Source organism: Hypanus sabinus, chromosome 26 (genome assembly GCF_030144855.1).
Source record: "Hypanus sabinus isolate sHypSab1 chromosome 26, sHypSab1.hap1, whole genome shotgun sequence".
Lineage (NCBI taxonomy): Eukaryota > Metazoa > Chordata > Chondrichthyes > Myliobatiformes > Dasyatidae > Hypanus > Hypanus sabinus.
In genome coordinates this window covers 37,518,797-37,537,267 of record NC_082731.1, presented here as the reverse complement: position 1 = coordinate 37,537,267, position 18,471 = coordinate 37,518,797, and the positions used below count along the sequence as shown (strand labels likewise).

At 46.3% G+C, this 18,471-nt stretch overlaps 1 protein-coding gene across 2 annotated transcripts in view; it reads right to left on the bottom strand.

Moving 5' to 3' along the window:
• Positions 1 to 2,825: 2,825 nt before the first annotated feature.
• b9d2 (B9 domain containing 2) overlaps positions 2,826 to 18,471 on the bottom strand; it is a 29,783-nt gene continuing 14,137 nt past the window's right edge. For both annotated transcript variants that reach the window (XM_059950879.1, XM_059950876.1), the window contains 2 exons: positions 13,264 to 13,389; positions 2,826 to 6,341 (listed from right to left, as the gene is read on the bottom strand). In XM_059950879.1, coding sequence (XP_059806862.1) covers positions 6,028 to 6,341; positions 13,264 to 13,389 — 440 coding nt within the window. In that variant the 3' untranslated portion in view covers positions 2,826 to 6,027. The remainder of the gene's footprint in view (positions 6,342 to 13,263; positions 13,390 to 18,471) is intronic.

The window sequence follows — 18,471 nt, the reverse complement described above, 5'->3', positions numbered from 1 at the left end:
AACCGACATCTTTTCTAAACCTACTGACTGCCACAGCTATCTTGTCTATACCTTTTCCCACCCTGTCTCATGTAAAAATGCTATCCCCTTCACCTCCACTGCATCTGTTCCCAGGATGAGACTTTCCTTTCCAGGACATCGGAAATGTTCTCCTTCTTCAAAGATTGGGGCTTCCCTTCCTCCACTATCAACGCTGCCCCCACCCACATCTCCTCCATTTCCCAAACATCTGAGCTGACCCAATCATCCCACTGCCTTAATACGGAGTTCCACTTGTCCTCACCTACGACCCCATGAGCCTCTGCATTAAACCCATCATTCTCCGTAACCTCTGCCATCTCTAATGGGATCCTATCACCAAAAGCATCTTTAATTCCCCCCCCTCCCCACTCTCTGCTTTCTGTAGGGATCACTCCTTAGATCTGGGATCTTCTTGTCCTTGCATCCCTCCCTACCAGCTTTTACCTCTGCAAGTGGCTACACCTGCCCACTCACCTCCGTTCAGGTCATTCCCGGTGAGGCAGCACTTCACTGCAAAACAGTCGGGGATGTATACTGTATCCAGTGCCCTCCCCCATGCGGCCTCCTCTACGTTGGTGAGACACCGACTTAACTGGGGGGGGCCACTGCGTTGAGCAACTTTGCTCCATTTGCCAAAAGTGGATTTCTCATTTTAATTCCTATTCCACAGCCTCCTCTCGTGCCAAGATTAGGCCACTCTCGGGGTGGAGGGGGCAACATCTTATATTCCACCTGGGTAGTCTCCAACCTGACGGCATGAACATTGATTTCTCCTTCCAGTAAAAATCACTCTCCTATTCCCCACTCTAGCCTCTTACCTCTTCTCCTCACCAGCATATCACCTACCCCTGGTGCTCCTTCTCCTTCTTCCCTTTCTCAGATCAGATTCCTTCCTCTACCTGGCTTCACCACCCGACTTCCAGCTAGCCTCCTTCCCCTCCCTCCCACCTTTTCTTTTTTCTGGCGTCTTCCCACTTCCTTTTCAGTCCTGAGGAAGGGCCTCGGCCTGAAAACTCAACTCTTTATTCATTTCCACGGATGCTGCCTGACCGGCTGAGGTCCTCCAGCGTTTTGCGCGTGCTGCTTTGTATTCCCAGCATCCGCAGAATCTCTCCTTGCACTGAGGTTTGTGGCTCGTCCTGGTTCGTGGTGTGTGACTGCCCCCTAGTGCTTCCGTGGGGACTTGCTGCACCTGGTCTCTGAGTGTAAACATAGTCTGGGCCGGAACTTTTGACCGTGCAACACAGTATGATTGGTGATAGCAGATCAGTGCTGATGGAACTGATAACTGCAGGGATACAAACAGGAAATAATCTTATCATTTTTTTTTCAAGTTCTTTGCACAGAAGTAGGATCCTTTCCGGGAATCTCCCAGGAGAATGCTGGCCTTGGTGTTTTGTTTTTAGAAATGCAACCGTATTCACACAAACATTCAATGGTCTTTTCCTTTTTACTTACTTACTGCCCGTTACGCCTCTTGCGTTTGGGGCAGCGCGAAGGTCCTTCACCGTCATACACAGATATAGAAAGATTCTTCACCGCTGTTTCCATAACAACTTTGTTTTAGCAGTCAGGGTTGTTAGCCCTGAGCTGAACCCCCAGATCTAAAGGACTCTTAGCCTGGCCTCTACCCTTAGTCCTGCTTGGCATGGTTGACCCTACCAAGAGCCTAAGCTCAAGGCCTTGACTCCAGCCAACATAGATCCACGGGAGACCAATTGCAACTGTCCCACTTAGTTCAGACCAAAGGCCGCATTAGCTGGCTTTCTTTTGTCTCAGCGGGCTCCGAATTTGTAAACAGCAAGATCGGAAAGCTTTATGGAGATTTACTCAGTGGCCAAACACTGCCAGGAGTGATTAGGGCAGCTCAGCACTTTAATACCGGAACTGGAGACAACCGACAACTCTCAATGCCTACAGCATGCTTGTAACATCATTAAAGACCCATCCCATGCCGGACACCCTCTGTCCAATCTCCTGCCATCTGACAGGATCCAGAAACATCTTGGCCAAGACAGTAGAGAAACAGCTTCTTTCCGAGGGCTGCTGTGCAGCTGAATAATCCCACTCCCTGGCTTGCCAATGGCCTTTGAGTGGTATGGAGTGTTAACTTCTTTTAAACTAAGCCATACTGCATGCATTAGAAATATCTGGAGTAGTATTACAGTCTCATTGTCTGAAGACAATGACAATCGAGCTGGGTTTGACCGGCTCCCTCTCTTTTCGCCACTACCACTGGGCGGGAAGCGCGGGGGCTTCAGTGCCACGCTGCCAGATTCAGGAACAGAAGTTGCCCCCGCAGCCATTGGTTTGAGGCTGTCTGCAAGACAACAAATCTCAAGGTTGTATATGGTAGAGATACTTTGATAATAAAATGTACTTTGAAAAAGGTGGGCACTGGCATGTCTGGCCAACCTCCAATCCTGATGAAGGGCCTCGGCCCAAAACATTGACTGTTTATTCTTCTTCATTGATGCTGCCTGACCTCTGAGTTCCCCAGCATTTTGTGGGTGTTACTAAGGAGAATTTTTTTTTTGCTGCTTTTAATAAAAATGTCATTTTTAAAAACAAAAAAAAACTTGCAAACTGGAGACATGAATAAAGGCCATAACTGGAATAGAAAGAGTAAAGCAGGTAACTATTATTCCCTGACATTCCTACAACTGCAACATCACGGTAAACCCATTTCTGGGATGACAGCTCTGGCTTGAGTTTGGATTTTAACGAGGTTCTCACACTAAAAACTGAACAGTGCCCCGCAGTCTTTCACAAGTCTTTCAACCCTTCAAACAAATCCATGTTTTAAAAAAAGACTCAGTATTTATTTAGTTACACACAATACAATGCAGATATCAATCTCATATTTTATAAAATACATTTATACAGAGGAATAAATTTCTAGTATAAAATGGTATACGGTTGTACTGCACAGATCAGTCACAGATAGAGACAATGAGCCTGGTGCTGCCCAAAACAAAGGGAGGAAGGAGCGCGGGCAAGGAGGAGACCGAAGGGAAGGGAGCACTGGTGTATCTGAGTGACAGAGAAGGGAAGGAGAGTGTGAGGGAGAGAGAGGAAGAAATCAGAAGGGAGGAAAAGAACTTGGTTGCTTTGAGTGCGAAATCATTCCTTGCCACTTATTGGGTCACAATATAGTTTTTCTGAATAATATCATGGTCAGAGCCTGACTGTGTGTGGTAAAGTAATGTCACTGTGTTACTTGTCCTCTGGTATTTACTTCCACTGGATCAGCTCTGCAGAAATTAATTGTGGACCCACAGACAAGGGGGTACATGCCCACAGACATACCTCTCAATGAAGCCCCCGGGCACCATTCATGCAGCTCACCTCAAAGGATGTCTTTCACCTGTGCCAGCTGGTGGGAAGAGTCATCCTCAGTTCGAATACATCACCGGGGAGGATTTAAAAAACAAAAAAAATCACACAGCTGCTTGTTTGGCTTCGGAATTGTCAATAACATGAGTTGGCCACAACTCACAAAGCCCCTAGCTGAGATCACGGAGCCACGCAAGGACACCTGGTGATGTTCCTCCAACATCTGCATCCAGTCCGGCTACCAACTCTGCAGGGGTCAGTCACAAAGCCTACGATATTCCAAACAGGCGATATGATCACTCAGCAACTTGGCAGGATTTAACACGAAGCATTCCAACCTGCAGTTACAAGTGCAACAAGCAGACGGGAGCCGAACTGATGTCGGTTTAACGCCAAGTGTCCCAGCCCACAGCAATGGTTGGTATGCTGGGCACAGGCTCATCAATGCCCATTTCAGCGAGGCAAAAACTTTTATTGCAAGGAGTAGAGAGTCTGTCTGTAAATTTACAATAATGAGACCGCACACAAAAGCAAAAAAAAAAAATGCGAGTAATACTCAGCCTCCACAGAAAGGGTAACAGAATTAATATATCAGATCAAATATCCTTCATCCAAACTAGAGAGAACAAGAGTTAGTTACAAGCTTTTAAATTCAACTTGAAACATGAACTCTATGGTTTGTTCTCAACAGATGCTGCCTGATCGGTTGAGTGTTCCCTTCATTTAAGGATTCCCAGCATCTTTTTTTAATTTTCATTTTGCACCCTTTCTCAAGGAGGGATATCCTTGTACTGCAGGAAGCTCAAGGAAGACGTTTGAGGAATAGAGGGAGCTTCACCCACTGGAGTTTGTGAGGAGAGTCAATCTTAATGGATGCTTCTTTTTTAAATCTTAAATCTAATCCTCTAAGAGGACTACAGCCTTGTAATTGGGTTTGAAGGCTTGCGTGCCTCAGTGTTGGCTGGAGTCAGGGCCTCATGCTTTGGTAGGGTCACCCATGCCAAACAGGTCAAAAGGTAGAGGCTAGACTAAGAGTGGTCCTCTTAATGATATGTACAATATTCAGAGAAGGATAAAAAGGATATTTTATTTTGAGGAGAACCACAATCAGATTCAACACACACAAATTGCTGGAGGAACTCAGCAGGTCAGGCAGCATCTATGAAGAAGAATAGACAGTCAACGTCTTGGGTCATGACGTTTCAGGATCTCAGCCTGAAATAACAACTGCTTACTTATTGTGCTGTCTGATTTATTATTCATTTATCGAGATACAGTGCAGAACAGACCCTTCCCCTGAACATGGGGACAATTTACAATGACCAATTAACCCTCTGTTAATTGTGGGAGGAAACCTGAGCACCCGGTGGAAACCCATGCGATCACAGAGAGAACATGCAAATTCCTTACAGGCAGCGGCGGGAATTGAACCAGGGTCGTCTGCACTGTAAAGCGTCGTGCTAACCATTACGCTACTGTGCTGCCCCGAGCTCCTCGGGCCTTTTGTGTGTGTGGCTCAAGATTTTCAGCATCCTGAACTTGGAATTATCCGGAGAATTCTCATGTTTACGATTGGAATCAGGTTTGTTCTCACTATCGTACGTGACATGTAATTTGCGGTAGCAAAGTCTAGAATTGGAGTGCGGGAGCGTAGTTTCAGAGTAAGGAATTCCCCCTTACGTGAAGTTGAAGACAAATGCAATGTTAGCATTCATTTCCCGGGGACTCAATTATAAAAGCGAAGATGTAGTGCTAAGGCCTCTTAAGACATTGGGCAGACCATATTTGGAGTACTGTGAGTAGTTTTGGGCCCTTTATTTGAGAAAGGATGTGCTGCCACTGGAGAGGGTCAGAGGGGGGATTTACAAGAATGATGCCGGGAACTAAAGGGTTACACGTGAGGAGTGTTTGATGGCTCTGGGCTTGTACTCGCTGGAGTTTCAAAGAATGAGTGGGGGGATTTCGTTGAAACATGCCAAACATTGCAAGGTTAGATAGAGTGCATGGAGAGAGGATGTTTCCGATAGTGGGAGAGTCTAGGTCCATAGAGCACAGCCTCAGAATAGAAATCATCCCCTAACAGAGAAGAGGAATTGCTTTAGTCAGAGGGCGGTGTATCTGCAGAACTCATTACCACAGACGGCTGTGGGGGTCAAGTCATTGGGTATATTTAAAGCAGAGCTTGATAAGTTCTTGATTAGTAAGGGTGTCAAAGGTTACGGGGGGAAGGCAGGAGGATGGGGTTGAGAGGGAAAATAAATCAGCCACGACTGAATGGTGGAAAAGACTCAAGAGGCTAAATGGTCTAATGCTGCTCCTGTGTCTTGGAAAAGGAAGTCCTTCTCTCAGGATCATGAATCAGGAATTATCGATCCAAGAGAGCTGTGGACTTTGAGGTGGGCAAACCTTTAAAGCAGAGTTGGCAATCAGACGGTAGCAGAGACGAGACTAGATCCGACAAGCCCCGATCTTCCTGAATGACGAAGCAGACTAGAAGGGCCAAATGGCCTGTACTTGCTGTTATTTCGTGCCTGTGTGCCATGTTTGGCAGGAGGGTCTTGCACACGAGGAAGACTGTCTCGCAGACAAGAGGCGTCAGGAGAAACATACGGAGAACCCCCCCTCGCGCCCGGTTAACATCCTCACCCTGCGATGGCGCCAGCTCGCCGCTCAGTACTCCACCCCGTACCGGTCAAAGTTGCGGAGGATGATATTGAGCTGGAGATGGACCTTGCCCATGGCCACAGTGTGGAGCCGGTAGCGGTCGGCCCCGGTGTAGATCAGGTCGCTGTGTTTCAGTTGGGGGCCACCACCAACAAACATCTGGGACAGCTGCTCCTGCCAGGTGCCCAGGGGCCGCCAGGTGACGCAGTCCAGCTGGTGGAAGCCCGGGCTGCTGGGAATGTGGCAGAAACCGTAGCCGTAGAGCTCGTTCCGGCCGAAGGAGTCCTGATGCCACACTTGCAGGAAGAGCTTGGGCCAGCCTGCGGGAGAAACAGAGTCAGTCTGCTGTCTGAGGTGACGATTCCTCCTTCCTCGTCTTATGGCTCCCTCCCCTCCAAAACGTACCAACCTCTGCTGAGACACAGAACCTCAGGCACCCTCTTCCCTACCCACTCAAAACAATGCCACAGTGAGCTTTCAACCAGGAAAGGAGGCATCCAAGGTCAATCATTACCCTCTCCTGTCACACAAGAGATGCGTACAGAAATCTGACTGCTTTTTGGGAAGGGTGCGGCCGTGCATCCGCATTGCCCACTATACTTATGGGGAAGTCGGCACCCACAATACAGCTCCTCTTACCCGCTAGGTCCCTCCCCTTAGCTCATTTACGTAACAAGTTCCCTAATGAATGGACACTTCATTCATAAATCTTAAATCAAATCCCCCAAGAGGACAACAACCTTATTGTTGGGTTTGGAGGCTTGCGTACCTCAATGTTGGCTGGAGTCAGGGCTTTACGCTTTGGCTTTTGGCAGGGTCACCCCAGCAAAACAGGTCAAAGGGTAGAGGCCAAGCTAAGAGTGGTCTACCGGTCCTCCAGGTTCAGGGGATCAGCTGTGGTATAACAATCCTGACTGGTAAAACAGAACTGTTACGGAAACAGCAATGAAGAATCCTTCTGCATTGGAATATGAGACGGTATTCCCGAGTCTCCAGCCGGGACTTGCATGACTGACAGTGAAAACTGAGAGGAAGCTACTGACACAATGAAGGAAGCCCTGAACACCGCCAGAGATGGAGGACCTTCATTGCTGCCCTAGTGGTGTAACAGGCAGTAAGTTTAAATCTAATTGATAACCAACAATAGTGAAACTTAAGCTGGAGAGCTACAGTTAGATCACAGACCAGTTATGGCCTTGTTGAAAGGCAAAACAGACTTGAAAGGCCAGGTGACCTCTTCTATTGTTGTGTTCCAAAGCAGAGCAGGAACAAGCCCAGGCCGTCTTTCGAATGCAGGAAGCCAAACAGTAGCAAACTGCTAAATTCTTGCAGACGTGAGGAAGGTGTGGAACACGGTGCGCTCCACCGGGGCGGTGCGGCATGGCATGGCATCTAGGCTGGAGTCGGTGCTGCCCCCAGTCGTCGCTCGGCAGAAGACAAGCTCTATTGTGGTCGACTGCAGATAGATGGCGTGAGTTTCAGACGTGATTATGATACCATTTGTGCTTGCGATATTACATGTGCACCTTGTGCTGTGAGTAACTGATGGTACTGTGTTTTGCACCTTGACCCCAGAGTAACAATGTCTCGTTTGGCTCTATTCATGTATGGTCGAATGACAGTTAAACTTTAATTGAATTCAAGTTAGAAGACAAATGGCGAGGAATCCTTTCGACTGGTGGCAGAGTCTAGGAACGGGACATTGAAAACAGGTCCCTTCTGAGGTGAAGTTAGGAAACACCCAGTTTGGAACACCTGGGTCTTATAATTTCAAAAATTAAGATTGGGAGATTTTTGTCTACCAACTGGTGTTCAGGGGTTTGGACTACAGGTGTTGAGTGTGGAGCAGGGATGATCTTAAAAGCTCAAGGCACCGATGGTCTCAGGTGGTTCCTGTCTGAGAAAGAATACCGCCAGTCAGGAGCTGTACATCAGAACAATAAGCACTGGGTAACTTCTACACCAAATCAGATCCCAATAGAAAGGGGAAAGTAGTAAGGACACTGATTTTCTTTCACAATACAATGTAGAGGAAATGATTCAAGGTCTTTCATGATGAGAGGTATACAAAATTATAAGGGGTATAGATAAAGGAAATGCAAGCAGGCTTTTCCTACTGAGGTCGGGTAGGACTACAACCAGAGGTCACGGGTTAAGGGTGAAAGGTGAAAAGTTTAAGGGGAACATAAGGGGAAACTTCTTCACTCGTGAGAGCATGGAACAAGCTGCCAGCACAAGTGGTGCACGTGAGCTCGATTTCAACACAGGAGAAAGTTAGATAGGGGCATGGATGGTAGGGGTATGGAGGGCTATGGTCCTGGTGCAGGTTGATGGGAGTAGGCAGTTTAAATGGGTTGGCATGGCCTGTTTCTGTGTTGTACTTTTTTATGACTCTATGAACAATGAAATTTTCCAAAAGGGGAACTGAATCCGTTTAAAATAATAATGTGTACACAGTGGTCAGCAGTTGACCAGTGTAGCGGCATCCACACCGGACCTCGAGAAGAGTGCTCCTGGGTTCAAATCCGGCTGGCTCTGTTGATCTAACAACTCGGCTTCATTTAAAAAAAAGACAGAAATGCTAGAGATGGCAAGGTTGCCACCCGATGTACCACAGGGCACAGAAAGGAACAGACAGAGTGGCCAGCAGAATAGGATTTGCAGTGGCTCTTTGAACTGTTGGCATGGCTGTGATGGGCCCAATGGCCTCCAGCTGCATTTTTACAATTCTATGAGGCACCTGCTGTGATTTTCCCTTAACTGCCACAAGGTTTTCCTTTCCAAACAGCAAGCTCCCTTCTTCCCTTTCCCCAACAATCCTTCCCATTCTCTCCTCCCTTGTATTGGCTCTGACAAGCAGAAAGACCTGAACTTCAAAACTCATGACTTGGCAAAAGCTTCACTTGCTTTGTCTCATTCAATTAACCTTTTCTCTCTGCTGGTTTTGTTCTGTCAGAATGGGAAACAAGATTGCAAACTTTCCCTCAGGCCTGTCTGGACAACAGCTCATTAACCACTAATCAATTACATAATTCAATCAGTTTAATTGAACCTTCAATGAGCAAATGTAGCACTGTGTGAGTAAGGGGAATAGGGTCAAATTTTCCAGCAGACTGCTGTATTTGGCAAAGCAGTAGCTGCAAAAAAAAAGCTACAAGTTAGATTTTGTTTTCATTATCCAATTAGTCCATTTGACAGATTTGAGCACAATTCATTGCTGAGAACAGTTCTGTGCTGTGAGGGAATCAAGTGGAATACTTAAATTAAATTAGAGTTCACCCAGTGCTTAATGGCTCTGGACCTCGACTCACTGGAATTCAGAAGAATCCGGGGTGACCTCATTGAAACCTATCGAACGGTGAAAGGCCTTGATAGAGTGGATGTGGAGAGGATGTTTCCTATGGTGGGAGAGTCTAAGACCAAAGGACACAGCCTCAGAGTAGAGGGGCATTCTTTTAGAATGGAGATGAGGAGGCATTTCTTTAGCCAGATAGTGGTGAATCTGTGGAATTCCTTGCCATAGGCAGCTGTGGAGGCCGAGTCATTGGGTATATTTAAGGCAGAGATTGATAGATTAGGATTGGTCAGGACATGAAAGGATACAGGGAGAAGGCAGGAGATTTGGGTTGAGGGGGAAACAGATTGGCCATGATGAACTGGTGGAGCAGAATTAATGGGCTGAATGGTCTAATTCTTCTTCTATATCTTATGGTCTTAAGACTGAGATGAGAGGAAGTTCTTCCCTCAAATGTTTATGTCTTTGAAATTTTCTACTCCAAGAGCTGTAGAGAACAGATCAAGAACAGATACGTTTACAGCCAAGATAGATTGTTAGTCTGTAAGGAAGTTGAGAGTTACGGGGAATAGTGGAAAGTGGAGCGGAGGCCCAGCCATGTCCAGCCATGAACCTAGACCCAAGTACAAAGGAGAAAGGGGAGATTTTAACTTATGAAGTATGAACCCAGTCAGTCCATCGAGTCTTTACCAGCTCTCTGAACATTCCCATCCTTTTCCCTCTCCCTCTCGCATGCCCATCAACGCCACCTTGATTCACCTGCCAATTTGGGATGTAGGATTAACGCGCACAGTCACAGGGAGAAGTTCAAACTCCACCACAGAGTCAATATCAAACCGTGCCAATGTGCTGCCCAAGAGAGACATACAAATTACATCATCACCATCATCATTACGTGCCATATGACGTGGGCGATTCTGATCTTGACTGTGATTGTTCTTGGAAAATTTTTCTACAGAAGTGGCTTGCTACTGCCTTCTGCTGGGCAGTGTCTTCACAAAATGGATGACCCCCTCCCAACCATTATCAATACTCTTCAAAAGATTGTCTGCTCACCGGCAATGATCACATAACTAGAACTTGTGATATGCACCGGCCATTACTGCTCCCACAGCTTCACGTGGCCCTGATTTGGAGCGGGGAGGGGGGCAGTTGCTGAGCAGGTGCTACACCTTGCCCAAGGGTGACCTGCATGGTAGTGGAGGGAAGGAGCACCTTTGGTAGAGACCCATCTCCACCCTTCCACCCCTATGCAAATTACCAAGGGTGTAAATCGAGAGAAAAGTTTTCGATGATGGGATGGTCAGCGTTTCAACAATACAAACTTAATTCTCCAAGTAAACAAAGGGATGAAGGAGAGAGTTCATTTGACAGCGAATTACGGTCAATAAAATACCACCTGAAATAAATTCACCATGAACTTTAAAAGTGGGACTGGAGAAATCCCTGGAAGGGGTAATCGTAATAGGGATGCACAAAATTATGTGCAGCTTTTTTTTATTACTGCACTGCCTGTTACTCCACTGGAGTTTAGGGCAGCAATGAAGGTCCTCCATCTCTGGCGGTGTTCAGGTCTTCATCGTGTCAGTAGCTCCCTCTCGATTTTCACTACAGTCAGGTAGAGACTCAGGAATACCACCACACTCAGATATTGAAGGATTCTTCATTACTGTTTCCGTAACAATTTTGTTATGGAATCCCTGTACCCCCTGAGCTGAACCCCTGAACCTGGAAGACCGGTGGACCACTCTTAGCCTGTCCTTTACCCTTCGGCCTGTTCGGCATGGGTGACCCTACCAAGACTCTAGATGGTGGGTCATTGAGGCATGCAAGCCTCCAAACCCCATGACAAGGTTGTGGTCCTCGTGGAAAATATTGATTATAGATTCGATTAAATTAGCTTTATTCGTCACATGCATATTGAAACACACAGTGAAATGTAAATTAAAATCAGAGAGCAGCCCGCAAGAGTCGCCACACTTCCAACTTGCTGACCCTAACTCATGTGTCTTTGGAATGTGGAGGAAACCCATGGGGTGACGGGGAGAACGTACTTACAGTGGCGGCAGGAATGAAACCCTAATCAGTGATTGCCGGCGCTGTAAAACCATTGCATTTTCTGCCATGTTACTGTGCCGTCCCGGATAGGGAGTTAGTAGGAGAGCTAGCCACAAGATAATAGGAGCAGAAATAGACCATTTGGCCCATCGAGTCTGCTCTGCCATTTTACTATGACTGATCCATTTCCCTCTCAGCCCTGATCTCCTCCCTTCTCCCCATAACCAGTATCAACTTGATTTTCTGCAACCTATTTGTATATTGAAATCTCCCACAACTAACGTAACATTGGCTTTTGCAACATGCTTTTTCCATCTCCCACTGCAATTTGTAGACCACACCCTGGTTCCATTCCTGCCGCTGGAAGTACTTTCTCCCTGTGACCACATGGATTTCCTCTGGGTGTTCCGGTTTACTCCCACGTTCCAAAGACATACGGGTTAAGGTTAGGATGCTTGTAAATAACTCCCATCAGGGTCTTCTGACCCCAACAGAGGTGCCTAAAGTAGAGGGGAGAGGTTTGGGGCAGGAGAAATTGGGATCTGGTAAATAACATTAGAAGGGATCTCAGGAAGAAGGTGGCTGGAACCTGGAACATCCCGAGGTTGGTGATGGAGACAACATCTGAGAAGTAACTAGATGCACAGTTAAATCACCAGGGAACAGAAGGTTACAGAACAAGTGGTGGTAAATGTACGGTGGAGATGGAGATGGCAACACAAAGGGTCTGTCTCCATTCTGTGTGACTATATTTCTATAGGTATAATTTAACCATTATTACTTTCCATTACACTACTGCCATTTAGGGCAGTAATGAAGGTCCTCCATCTCTGGGGGACTTCAGTCACTTCCTCTCGGTTTTCACTACAGTCACACAAGTCCCGGGTGGAGATTCAGGAAAAACATTGCACACAGATATAGAAGGATTCTTCATTGCTGGTTTCCTAACAATTTTGTTTTACTGGTCAGGGTTGTTAGCCCCGAGCTCATCCCCTGAATCTGGACCACTCTTAGCCTGGCCTCTACCCTTTGACCTGTTTGGTGTGGGTGACCCTACCAAGAGCCAAGGTATAAAGTCCCGACTCCAGCCAACATAGCTCCCCAGGTCACCGAGGCTCGCAAGCCTCCAAACCCAACATGGTTGTGATCCTCTTGGAGGAGGATATAACCATAAGAAATCTGAACAAAATTAGGGCATTCCACCCATCGACTCTCTTCTACCATTCCATCATGGCTGACCTATTATCCCTCTCAACCCTATTCTGCTGCCTTTCATTTTGCATTTCCCCCTCCCCCTCCTACTTTCAAATCTCTTACTGTCTTTCTTTTCAGTTAGTCCTGATGAAGGGTCTCATCACTGTAGAAAAGCAGCATCCATCATCAAAGATCCTCTCCACCCAGGCCGTGCACCTTTCTCGCTGCTGCCATCAGGTACAAAGTACAAGAGCCTCAGGACTCGCACCACCAGGTTCAAGAACAGTTACTACCCCTCAACCATCAGGCTCTTGAACAAAAGCGGATAATTACACTCATTCTATTTCTGGCATAGCTACTACTGATGATCTCACGTTAAGGTCTCTATCTCATTATCTCATGTTCTTGTTACTTATTGCTAATTATATACTTGCATAGTTTGTTGTTCATTGATCCTGTTTACGGTCACTGTTGCTTATTATGCCCACAGGAAAATGTGGTGACATGCATGTACTCCGATAATAAACTTTATTTTGAACTTTTAAAGCCTGCACTCTGGGTGTGATCAGCTTAGTAAAGGTCTCACCTCTGAGGTAAGCAGAAAGAAGAGCTTAATAGCCTCCTGGAATGCTCTCTGATAATCCCAGAGTTAACAAGACATAAACAAGATTCAACTGTGGGGAAAAGCAACTTACCTTGAAGACCTTTGGTTGCATAGTGCACATCAATAGGATGGGACCAGTAAGTCATTTCTTTGTTAACTGGGTTGTCCACCTGTGTTTGCCCTTCCTTTAAACCAGACAGGAGCTTCCAAGCACACCCTACAGGGAGAAGGAAGTCGATCGTAAATACAGCACCCAGAATTTGGACTTGGTTACTTTGTTAGCATGGGGATTGTCAGAGGGAGTAAACAAAAACAGCAAACATTTCACTATTATTTCACATTCCTTTCACTATCTTGTTAGCAGAACCACAGAGTCAATTGGAAAGTAACAGGCCCTTCCTGTACAAAATGAATTTAGAAACACTGCTTTAAGTACTGAATGGGTCAGGCAAGCATGTTATCGGCAACAACGCTGAATGTAGCAGGTCTAACTGTACACCAGGCTTACAACCAAGTGTACATCTCTACTAGTCCAGTCCAGCAGCACTTAGTCCGCAGCCTGCCAGCTCTTTGCGATTCAAGTGCGGGTGCCACTGAGGAGTAGCAGTTTCTCGACACTATCCCAGCAAAGAGTTCCGAGTTCGATCCTGGCATCCTCTACAAGGAGCCTCTGTTTGTCCTCCCTGCAGAATGTGTGGATTTTCCTCCAGTTTCCTCCCAAGGTCCAAAACATGTACCGGATAGCAGGTTACTCAGTGAGTTCCCAAGCTGGGGTCCACGGACCCCTCGGTTAATGGTGAGGCTCCATGGCACAGAAAAGGTGGGGAGCCCCTGTTGTAAATTGTCCCGTGATTAGGTTGGGGGTAAATTGGGGTTGTCTGGGGTTGCTGGGCGGTGGGGCTTGAAGAGATGGGAGGGCCTATTCCATGCTGTATCTCCAATTCATTAATCAGGTGCTTGTTTCAATATTTTACGAGTGTTATAAGAGCATCTGCCTCCAGCACCTTCTCAGGCAGTGTGTCCAGACTGTAAGACACCCTCTCGAGAAATTTCTTTGCACCCAGATGCCCTCTTATGCCTCATCTTGAAACAGGAGTTCACACCCTTTATTTTTAAAGAAAGGCATGGACCAATACCACTAGGTGAGAGGTCCATGGTTGGGGACCCCTACCTTAAAGCAAAGCTTAGATATCTGTCTTGAAGAAAGGTTTCTCCATCCACCTTTCACAATTCGGTATACTTTCATCAGATCTCTCCTCGGCCTTCTCCACTCCAAAAGCAGCCTACCCCGTCCCTCCTCAGAAAGGAAACACTCCATCCCAGGAAGCACCCTGAGCATTCACATTCTCTCTATAACACGATGACCAGACGTGGTATTCACTTTTCTAAAGATTAAAGATTTAAATATTATCTTTAATTGTCTCATGTAAATGATATAGAAGAGAAGAAAGCCCGTAACTCTGAGTGGAGTCATCGGGACGCTGTTGTGACGGCATTTTTGTAGCAGGCTTTCTTATTTTTACGAGGCCAAGCACGGATGAAAAACGTGCAAGGGAGGGGGCCAGTTGGGTTCGAAACTCGGGAGCCTTCGCTCCAAAATCTGGCGCTGATGCCACTACGCCACCAGCCGGCCTAGACGAAATTGAGCAAATATTATTTGTATCAAATCAGATCAGCAAGGATTATGCCAGGGGTAATCTGCATGTGTCGTCCCATGCTTCCGGTGCCAACCACTTACTGACTCTAACCATACAACTTTGGAATATCATTGAGAGGAAACCGGAGTAATCAGAGGGAGTTCACACAATCACAGGGAGAAGATGCAAACATCTGTGGGAATTAAATGGTGATCAGTGATCACTGGCGCTATAAAGTAACTGCATTAACCAATACTCTACCATGTCATCCATGGTCTTATATTTTATTCCCATGTTAATGAACTCTCAACAAACCTTATTGACCATCTTGTGTATCTGTGCTGCCACTTTTAAGGATAAACCCACACAGGTCTCTTTTTCCATCAATACCTCGGACCTGCCTTTCACAAAATACATTGTAGACCTCCTACAGTGCATCGCCTCACAATTATCAGGATGGACCACTGTCGAGCACCTCTGCTCCATCTGCCAAAAATGGAATTTCCTTCTGGCCAACCATTTTAATTCCTATTGTCATTCCCATTCCAACATGTTGGTCCATGGTCTTCTCTTCCCCAAGATGAAATCCCTCTTAGGTAGCCTCTAACCTGATGGCATGAATATCAATTTCTCTTTCTAGTAATTCTGCTTTCTCTCTCCCCACCCCCCTTTCCCCTCCTACTTCCCTCTTTTTCCAATCCCACTCTGGCCTCTTACCTCTTCTCCTCACCTACCTATCACCTCTCCTTGGTGCCCTTCCATCTTCGTTTTCTCCCATGGTCTGCTCTCCTATCAGATTCCTTCTCCTTCAACCCGTTATCTTTCTGACCCACCTGGCTTCATCTATCACCTTCTAGCTTGCCTTCCTCCTCCTCCCTGACCTTTTTATTCTGCCGTCCTCCCCCAAAAAGGGTTTTGGCCTGAAAGGTCGACTGTTTATTCCTTTCCATAGATGCTGCCTGACTTGCTGAGTTCCTCTGGCATTTTGTGTTGCTCTGGATTTCCAGCATCTGCAGAATTTTGTGTTTTAAATTCCTTCTGCCACTGCTCCACCCAGCTGACCAGATTATCAAAATCGTTCTGTAACCCCAGGCTATCCACCTCACTATTGACAATACCAATTTTTCTATCATCTGCAGACTTTATAATCATGCCTCCTAAGTTCATATCCGGATCATTATTACACAAGACAAACAGTAATAACTCAAGCACCAATCCCTGTGGTACACCACTCATTTTAGGTTTCTAATCACAAGCATAAACTACCATCACCACCCTATCTCCCATCACAAAGCCACCTTTAGATCCAATTTGCCAAAGGCCTCACTGGAGTCCATGTAGACTACATCAACTGCACTGCCCTCATCGATAGTTTCATATAGAGGGGGAAGTCAGGGAACAGAGGACACAGCAGCCTCAGAATAGAGGGGCATCCCTTCAGAACAGAGATGAGGAGGAATTTCTTTAGCCAGAACAGAGGGAATCTGCAGAATTCATTGCCACAGATGACAATGGAGGCCAAGTCATTGGGTATTTTTAAAAGTGGAGGTTTAAAGGTTCTTGATTAGTCAGGGTGTCAAAGATGAGGGAGAAGGCAGGGGATTGGGGTTGAGGGAGGTAACAAATCAGCCATGATGGAACAGTGGAATAAACTCAAAGGGCCGAATGGCCTAATTCTGCCCCAATGTCTTACGATCTTCTATTTTCTTAAACATTCAAAGGTTTATTTCACTGTCAAAGTATGTATGTACAACTCTGATATTTGTCTTCTCCAAATAGCCAAGAAATCCAGAAAAGAGGACATCAACCCCCTCCCTGCATGAAAAGGAAAAAGAAAGTAAAATCGCAAACCCCAAACCACCCGCCCACCTCCTCCCGCACACAAAAATTAACAGATCGCCAACACGGAAAATGGAGGATGGAACATTAAACCCTAAACCTCCGAACCCCTCCCTCGCAAAATAAAAGTGATAACATCAACACGTACAAACAAGCTGGAGGAACTCAGCAGGTCAGGCAGCATCCGTGGAAACGAACAGTCAACGTTTCGGCCCCCTCCCTCTTCAGTCCTGACGAAGGGTCTTGGCCCGAAACGTTGACTGTTCGTTTCCACGGATGCTGCCCGACCTGCTGAGTTCCTCCAGCTTGTTTGTACGTGTTGATTTGACCCCAGCATCTGCAGTGTACTTTGTGGTTACTGATGATAACATCAACCCCTAATCCTGTCCCTAGCAAAAATATGTGACAACATCAAACCCTTAACCCCTTCCCTCGCAAAAATAAATCAGTGACAATAGCATCAAAAGTCCCAAACCCCACAAAAACTGACAGATCACCCACACAGAAAAAAACAATATCAGACACAAATCTCCAACCCCTCCCTCGCACAAAAACATATCGCCCACCCAGAACCCCAACCCGCCAATTGGAAACAAGAAAGAAAATGCAGAAAACTGAAGGCTAGCAAAATAAACTAGTTATCTTTGCCAAAAAAAAGTCAAATTAATCAGACAGCACCTCCCCCTGATTGTTCCCTGCTTCTGCAAATGTAGGTTAATTCTACCCTCAGAATATTCCCTAATGATCCCGGATCACTTTGCAGTTAGTGTGCAACAGACCCGGACTGTGGGAGAAAAGACAGAGCTTAACGAATCTCCCAAATGCAGCATTCTTCATAGTATGTGCCTGAAAGTTATCGTATTTGTGTGCTGCATCCCAGAGCGTGCGTTCTCCCGAAACTTAATTTGCATTTTTACGAGAATCATGGTTAACTGCTGCCAGCATCTCTAAGGCAGCCTGCTCTGTAGATTGGCACAAAGTAGTATTTGTGCAGAATAGCTTTGAAATTGCTCAACTTCAGGCACGGGCATGTCTGTTTCTGCAGTAGGTAAAGCAACTTGTCAGTACACAGTCCAAGTCCCTCCAAATTCCTAAAAAAAAAGCAGTAATCGCTGTCATCTCTCAATCCACTCTTCACGGCTGACGGCTTGGCCAAGTCATAAAATCTCTGCTCAGAATAGCTGTTGCACTCCCGTGGACAATGAACACTTTGTTCTGTTGTTTAATGATAACGCTTCCGCACCGCAAGGTGCAGACCATGGGATGTTGTGGCTCACATTTATATAGTCTTCCGTGCCCTGAGAAACAACCCAAGATGCGTTGCAGTGAGTTAATAATTTCCAAATCAAAATCAGCTCTAATATCACCAGCAGATGTCATGAAATTTGTTAACTTTGCAGCAGCAGTTCAATGCAATACATGATAATCGAGAGAAAAAACTATCAAAGATCATGATTGTCTATGTCAAGGCATGGTACGATGATGGTGATGGTGAGCTGGACAATTTCACAATGTAACTCCTCTTACCCCAGCTGCACTTACCTTTCCAGCTTCTCCTCCAAACCTCATTGAAATGTTTTTCATGAACTTACTTAGTGGATGGTGGGGTGGAGATATGTCCCTACCAAAGGAGGTGTAAGGTGCTCCTTCCCCCCGCTAGCCTGCAGGTCACCGTTGGACAAAGTGTAGTACCTGCTCAGCCCCCGATCAGGGTCACGTGAAACCACGGGGGCAGGTGGTGGATGGTCATACAAGTTCTGGTTTTGAGAACTCTAGACACCAGGCAGACAATCCCTGAAGAGTATTGATAATGGCTGGGGTCA